Genomic DNA, 8,524 nt, shown 5'->3' on the forward strand with positions numbered 1-8,524 from the left:
AAACTCTGGCTGTCTACAGGATCTCGGTATTTACTGTCTCGCTAAAGAGTCACCACTTTGAAGTTTTTGGCTGGTTGATATTACAAAGAATACCAAGTTGTGATAACAGAACTGCTCCTTCCTTGGAGGATTTCTGTATTTACCTGACTTGGCAGTTAACATGTTTGACAATATTGGTTTCTAAACAGCAGATCTGCACTCATTCATGGTTGGTAACAATATATTTTGTTAACTTATGTTTTCATGATTTGTTAAACCAGGAAATTTAGATGTGCTATTGTTTAATCTGATTGTCCACAACTGATAATTGCAGGCACTGAAGGAGATTTAAACTCTGGCCAGGAGAAGGCAAAGAGAGGGACGGTCCACTGAGAACGCTGCCAAGACACTCAGACAGAGCGCAGGGGCACACTGGCAGACTGGGGTACCTGGCTGGCACGACGGGAGGCACAAGGACGGCAACACTTACTTCCAGGGAGGCAGAGACAGCTCCACAAGGAGACGCCAGTTGTGAGTCCAGCGAGAGAGGGAAGCCGCATGAAAGGACCGAGCAAAGCTGGCAGACGAGAAATAAGGCGTGCCGAGGTCACAGCAACACAAGGAGCCCAGGGTGGAAAAAGGAACGCGAAGAGACGCTGACAGGATTCAACAATTTGACAAAACTTCTGTTGTGAAACGAGTGTCCAGTGAACAGAGTGTATCCGTGGACAGTTGAACGATGAAGTGTTGGGGTAACACAGTGCAAACTGGACTCTGCACCACTAAAGGTTGTATCCTCCAATTCTGTGTTTGACGCACTTTAGAGTGTGGACTGTGTGTTTTACTTTTAGAAAAAGGAAATTCGTTCTTGATATTGTTAGATTTTGTTTAAGTTCATTGATCTTTTTAATGTACTTATTATTGTCTGGTGTAATAGAAGTTACTGTTGCTTTTCTTGAAATTACTGTTGTGTCTTTCATTGTGTGTTTACTCACCGCCCAATTTAAAGAAACCTGTGTGCTATTATTGGAACATTTCAGGAGTTCCCAGTCTCTTAATAAACTGGGTGGCGTAGTCGGATATTTAAATGGTGTCTAAGTTAGATTACCTGTAAGTGTGACCTGCCACCTGTCACACATTTCCTTTTCAAGATGGAGCAGATACACACGGCACAACAAGAATCAGAATTTAGACCAGAAATTCACAGTCAAGTGCATGCAGAAGTAAGTTATCAGGTATTTATTTCTTATTGTTTGTGATGCTGTTATATTAAAACATTCTGTTAAATGTTAGTAAATGAGGTTCATTACTTATTAAGGACACCACTATTGATTATATTCAGTAGAAAGAGAAATCCTTTATAAAAGAAATAACATTGATATTTTAGTGTTAAAAATGAGTATGATTTGTTTTGTAATTATTTATTCAGTTTTATAGACTATTGCTTTACCTGATTTATTTAATAGGGAGTGCAGGCCACATTGTCACAGGAGCCACAAGTAGATAGGCTGGAAAACACAAGAGAACCTCAACCAGAAGTAGAGAGCCAGGTATGTAAGTTTGTAAAATTCTTTACTACATTAATCTGTCCATTTATTGAAACTGCTTATGGCAGCATGAGGTACAAGAAGGGAGCAAACCCTAATCAGTATGCCAGTCAGACTCTCCCACAGTCACCAATACCAAACCAGTTTAGAGTTTCTGATAAAACTAAAAATGAGGCACTTGAGATGTCAAAGGAAACAGGAGCTTATTGACAAAATGGAAATACAAAGAATATGTGCAGGTCCGTAATGGGCTTTGGAGCTCAGTGTTGAGGAAGCACACAAACCTCCGCACCACACTGCTCTTCAGTCTGTAAAGAGATCTGTTACAATCATTGACATTATTTAGTTAGGGCAAGTTGCATTGCCTGCAGACATTGTTAGTCCCTGTGTGGATGCATGTTGTCCTCTCTCAGTCTATAGACAGTCTGCTAAATCAATCAATCAAATTGGTTTTGTATTAGAATGGCTGAGTAAATGTTTCTGTAATGGACTGGCATCTCATCGACGTCTGTTTTCTGCATTGTTTTCATTACTGCTGGGATAGACAATGGCTACGTGACATGAGAAATAATACTTTAACTTAGTTCTGAAGTATCAGATACAGTAACAGTGTTTCTATACATGCAGTATTACTGTTCATAGCTCAACACTATATATATATATATATATATGTACACACTATTGGCCAGATGTTTCAGAACACCACCTACGTTTTTTCCAGTTTTTCTTAACACTTAATAAGTTGAAATGCAGACACACCTGCTCAGTTCATATTGTAGTGGTGGAGCCATAGAGCCTATCTGAGGAGCAGCGGATCAAGACAGAAAACTCAGAATAGGACACTAGTTTATGTCAGTGTTTTTATTTGATATTTTACATATAATTAACCACATTGCTATAAATATATTTGTCAGTTGTGCTCAGGTCAGATTTATCTGGTCACTTCTGTGTTCTGCACATCACTTGAACTTTGTCAATCGTGTTTTATGCTCTTCATATGCTCTTCTGCTGTTCATTTTATAGATTTTGATTGGTGATGTTGAGAACTTTCTAGGAAGTGCAGAACATGAAAACAGCACATCAGAGGTAAATATCATTTTAAACATATTTTAAGAGTATAATATTCATGGACTCTTACTGATGCATGTATTATTTTATCTTCAATTAGTTTTATTTAAACTAAAGTTAATTAATCCATAAATAAATTAACATTTTCCAATCACTTGCTTTTGCAGTTGAGATTATCCAGACTGCATGAAGAGTCAAATGTCCCAAGTCCTCCAGAATCTCCTTTTGCTGATATAAACGCTGATACTCCCACAGTAAATATTTAATGTTTTAAACATTCAGAATTAAGAGCAAGTTATTTAATAGGAGGAGAGGAGAAATATGTGTGAATGTCTAGAGAAACAGGAAGGACTCTGGAAAACGAGGTGTGTGCTTGTGAACTTATTTTGTTAGCCTTACAGATTTTATCTTTATTATTTTTATTTTTGTTTCTGTCAGGTTCAGATTAAAGTATCTCAGTTGGATGAAAAACGACTCCATCTTGACAGAAGTAAGATTTACTCAGGTAATTCAGTCACCTTCATACATGAATCTAGCCAAACTATTATAATTTACAAATTAAGTTCTGTACATTGGACTACATTTTTAGAAAAGGAAATGCATCTCTTTGATTTCAAGAAATTACAGCCAACAATCAATTAAGCCTCAGATTTGGTCAAAACAACCCTTGACATAATTGTGATGTTTGAAGGTCCTTACTTTTGCTCCAACACTTTCTCTTAAGAATCAGTCCATTGACAATTCAAGGGGTCACGTTTGTATTTTCCAGCCAGACGTCCTCTTTTTCTGTCCCTCCTATAGACTCAGAAATGTCTGTCGCTCTCACATTTTGATCAGCCCCTCAAATTTCATACTACTTTATATGTTCCACAGTTCATTTGTTTCACTTTCTTTATAAAAACATGTTGTATTTTATGAGGTTTTCAGAGCTTGAAGGATTAATAGAGGAAGAAATCATTATCGAAATAAACAGGGAAACAATATTGAATGACGTGCAGCGAATTTATGGAACAACAGAACTCCTCAACAAAAAGCTTCAGGTGTGTTTTATTGGAGAAGAAGGGCAGGATTTGGGCGGATTAACCAAAGATCTTTTTTCTTGTTTTTGGAACTGTGCCTTCACTGAGTGGTTTAAGGGTGAGGATGCTCTTGTACCTTGTATACCTCTCTATCGTTATCATAAAGCACAAGAAATCTTTACAGTTACATGAAGAGTATTGTCTCCTATGTGTCAGCTAAATAGATGAATACCTCCAAGATTCTGTAGGTCAGCATTGCTTTCTATTGTATTTAATACCTCCACCATTCACAGTAACGTTCTTAGAGATGACTTTCTGCTTCATGTAACTGCTTCAGAAAGAATCCTCCTAAAAAGCAATGAACCACTTTGAAACATTAAGAGACTTTGACAAACAAGAGCTCTTAACATTTTGTTTCTGTAAATGGCATGCATAGTATCTCAACACCTATAAATCTTAAGGATCAGATCATTCTTATCGCACACAGTGAACTAATAATTAAACCAGGGTTCCTCAATAATTTGGCCGTGTTTTTAGTGTTTATTTTACCAATCCGGTTTTTATATATGGTTTTGATAATGTGAGAGCAAAAATGAATGTTAGCAGATTAGCAAATTTTTTATTGGGTCAGGCTAAGCCTGCCATTTATATCACCAGGAAGGAAAAAAAAAAATAAGAATGACAGGGAGTCTGACTTGGTGGGTTTTTTAAGGCACAATTAAAAATAAGAATTTTATTAGATTTCAAGTTTTATAGGATGACCCACAATTTACAAATATTTGTAGAACAGTGGTGTGTAATGAATGCAATTTGTAAAATTGTTAATGAGGGGTGTGTTTTTGTTTTGTGAGTTAATTATTTTGAAACTACTGCAAAAAACTCATTCATAGGTTACATAGGATGTTCTTTTTTTGATGGTTTGTTGATTTTTGCATTTTGTATTGATTGTTGATTGTTTAATAAAAGGTATATTAAAACTCAAAAAACTTGCTGTCATTATTTCTTTAGTCTCATGCTTATTTATTGTTCTGTTCCTGCCTTGCCTGTTTACATGTTTACCACTCAATCCTTATTGTATGTAGCGTCCTCAGTCAGTCAGTTATTCTCGAACCTGCTATATCCGAACACAGGGTCACGGGGGTCTGCTGGAGCCAATAAGAGCCAACACAGAGAGCAAGGCATGATATGTAACCTCTTTCTTTTACTAATTTTATGAATGACACTCATGATGTCAGACTACTCGAGAAGACATGCGGCTTTTCCTACTTTTCCCGTCAATATAAATGTTATTGCAGTACTAGGCCTGGTCACGAGATGGCAGAAGCGCACCTCCGCCATGTAAACGCAGGCGAGGAGAACACAAGAGAGCAGCTCGATGGGTGTCAGGTTCAGCAGGCCGAGTGAGGAGCTACGCCACAAGTTAGCGCTTCATTGCTCAGCTGTCAGACCTGCACATCGGGAGGCGGCGGTGAGCACAACGACATGAACTCGTGGGGGTCTGCGCAGATTCTCTGATCGTCGTCTCACTTTTCTTGTTTCCAAATCAAATGGAATCATGTAAATGGTAAATGGTCATGTAAAAGTTAATGACGCGTGTTTGTATTTGTGTCTGTCAAACTGAAGTCAAAGTCACCTGCTATCTCATAACCTGCCCGGGTCAATTGTAATAACCTGAAGGTGCCGTTCAACGTGCGGACCAAACCTGCGCTCCACCATCACCCCCCACCTCACTGCAGTGCGCGTTCCCGCTGAACTCAAAGCGCAGCACCGGACTAAACGAGTCGGGCACTCCGTGAAGCGCGCGTGTCACACTGAGACTTAGCGGAGTGAGCCTCACGTGAATAGCCGTCTGCTTACAGTCGAGACTCAGTCGGTGCTGCGATCTCAAAGTGTCCGTCATTAACACATGACGGGCTGAGACAGTCCACGGTTATGTGCGCACACTCGGGAGATGTAAGGAGCGATTAAACGATCAAGGAGAACATCAGTGATGGATACACCGAGGGGAGAGCGACATCTACAGAGGGAATGTCTGTGACTATTATGGGATGGCGTGGGAAGAGATAGTCGGCTGAGCAAGAAAGAGAACTTGAGCTGAACGAGTGGAACAAATCTGTAAGAACTTGAGCTGCTGAATAATCGCCGATATCGCGTTAAAATAAATGCGATATATTTTTTTTTTATTAGATCTCGCCTGATGATTGGGCCGGAGTTGCCTCGAAAGATTGCATATTGTAAATTTCTTAGTTAGCCAATAAAAGGTGTCATTTTACTTGACTTCTCACTACTTAACACAATTCCCAAAATTTGTTAATTGAATCCAGTTAATCTGACTGCGAGTCTCATGTTGCTAAAGTAGCAGAACCAAATTAAATGCAAGTCTGTTAATAGTAATAGCAGGTCAATTGCACTTGATCGTTATTATTATATTATTATGACTTATCATCTTATAATTGTATGACTTGCGACCTTATTATTACGAGTAAGTTTGACTAATATGACAGTACATCCCCCTCTAGTGTGCATAGTGGAGAAAAGCAGGCCTCTTTAGGATTTTGCAGTTGTGTGCCAGCAGGGAGGATTACAGGCTGGTATGGTGCCCACTAATCACACTCACCCTAACACTAACACACATTCTGTCATTAAACTGCTGGCCGATATCAGAGGTGACGTCTGGTGCTGCGGCTCTGTAACTCGATGATATTGATTAGCATGGGAGTCATAAAAGCTGTGCTAATGTTTGTGAGGCGCCATCTGTTGGAAAGACAGAGACAAAGTGACTGGACAGATACACAGACAGACACACAGACACTTGTCCTTTTAATAAAGAGGATTAATCATAAACAAGAAGACTTAATATCAGCAGAACATTCAGAATATCAGATATGATCAGAGGAATTTACAAATCAAAAGTTACCAAATGAACAGATTTGACAAATAACAGTCGTCCATATTTTATTTTGTTTGTTTTGATCTTTTTAGATTAATAAGCAATTCAAATTTTACAAACTGTGAAGCATTAACAGGCCGTTTATCTCTGTGAATGTAACACCTAATCATAATTAACTAAAGATTAATCTAAAATAAGTATTCTTTTACACATTAATTATTATTAAACCAAACTGTCCTTCAAGGTCATGTCAATATTCTGAATATTTTTGATCTCACCAAACACTTCACATCCTAACTTCTCGTGTGTTTAATATGCAGAGAGACCACAAGAGAGAGCAGTTTGGCTCCAGAAGAATCAGCTGATGTCACAGCCCTGAAAGTCACAGGAATGTCACGAAGGTGCAAGTCACATGACCAGCGTCTGAGTTGACAGCACATGATGAGGGCCACAGGAGCTGACGTGGAGTCGATTATCAGTGACTGGCGATGTGTCCAGTGTGCTCATCGACTTTTAAATGACATTTTGCCCTGAATGTGCCCACCTGCCCACCCTGCTGACTGACATTTCCATTTCATTAATCCTGAGCTCTAAAAGCCCCAAGGTCAGCAGGAGACGACCTCAACCAACACAAACATCAGACGACAGGACAACATGGCTGTCAGCCTGTAGAGTTTGAACGACTGCCAGTGTGCAGCTGTGACGAGGACCTGAGTGACCAGACAGACCAGTGGCTTTATGAGGTCACACAGCGGGGACTGAAGCAATGGCCAAGGTGACAGGAGAGAGAAGAGGGCAGCAGGGCTTAGGTCAGCAGTGAAGAGCTCATCGGGTGACAACCTGTCTGATGAGCGAGTGCTTAAAGAATCAGACGTCAGTCACACATCGAGATACTGGATTTGATCAACGAGGAATACAATCTGTGATCACAGGACGGCCATCAGTGTGTGACGTGTCAAAGAGGAGAAAATCAGAAAGAGGAACAAAACTAACAAACACACAAGAGACACACTCGTCTGACTCACTCTGTCTCAGGTCACTCATCTCACCCTTTATCACCCTGACACTCTTCTCTATCATCCTCACCCCTCACTCTTTATTCACCTTCTCCTCTTCCTTTTAACCCCTCAGGCTCCATGAAGATGACAGATTTAGAAGTCATAGTCGCCATCTGCTGGTGAGGCCTGTAATACACAGTGGGGGGGCTGTCAGCCTGGGCCTTCATTGGCTTCTTCACACACACTGATATCAGGTGACATGCCGCTCCTTGACGGGTCCTGAGGGAACTGTAAATGAATCCTGGGAATGCGTGTGTCAGTAGAAAGATAAAAGTGTCCCCAAGTGTCACATCTGATTGTCACTTTGAAAACAGACAGTGACAGTGAAGTCAGTCAGCTGAATCATCACATTGAGGTTGGGTGACAGTGGGAACAACAAGAAGGAGGTGCAGTTTAATGTCTAACGTGACACCAAGTGACTCAGTAAAACACCAAACTCCATCAGTATGGCCGACATGTGACTGAGCGGTGAGTCCTCGTCTTTAGACATTCACAGTGAATTCATTCAGAGGTGACAGACCACCGGAGTAACTAATAGAGGGGCAGACAATGTCTGTTCAGAGGCCAGCACTCCTGTCACTTCTGTCACTCTGTGCTCCTAAATAGTCACTGGAATGAGGCTCTTGATACTGAGACAGGCATGTGGTCCTGCTGGAGCAGCTCTACTGAAAGGTGCTATATAGACTGACTGACAGGTGACATTCAGTGACACTCAGAGGACACAGCAGTTGGGGTGTCAGCCTGAAGGACATGTGGCTGTGAATCAACAGTGACCCCTGCTGGTCAGACTGGTATTTGTAGGTCTGAGGTGTCACCGCCCCTCACTATGACACACACACCTGATTGGCTACTCAGACCCAATAATAATGGAGACCCTGACAGCCGCACTCGCCCCGCATTCTCATCCACAAATTCACTCACAGAGGTGCTGCCCCCCCACCTATAGTGTAAAATTAATTTTGA

General features: G+C 40.6%; 1 protein-coding gene across 1 annotated transcript; it reads left to right on the forward strand.

Annotated features, from left to right (window-relative positions):
- The first annotated feature begins 1,122 nt into the window (after positions 1 to 1,122).
- On the forward strand, positions 1,123 to 3,925 carry LOC120519973 (E3 ubiquitin-protein ligase HUWE1-like). The gene is made up of 6 exons (XM_039742684.1): positions 1,123 to 1,202; positions 1,446 to 1,529; positions 2,550 to 2,612; positions 2,762 to 2,848; positions 3,033 to 3,099; positions 3,522 to 3,925. The coding sequence occupies exons 1-6, from the start codon at positions 1,131 to 1,133 to the stop codon at positions 3,803 to 3,805; spliced, it is 657 nt and encodes a 218-aa protein (XP_039598618.1). The 5' UTR covers positions 1,123 to 1,130; the 3' UTR covers positions 3,806 to 3,925.
- Positions 3,926 to 8,524: the final 4,599 nt, after the last annotated feature.

The sequence above is a fragment of the Polypterus senegalus genome, unplaced genomic scaffold (assembly GCF_016835505.1).
Source record: "Polypterus senegalus isolate Bchr_013 unplaced genomic scaffold, ASM1683550v1 scaffold_223, whole genome shotgun sequence".
Taxonomy (NCBI): domain Eukaryota; kingdom Metazoa; phylum Chordata; class Cladistia; order Polypteriformes; family Polypteridae; genus Polypterus; species Polypterus senegalus.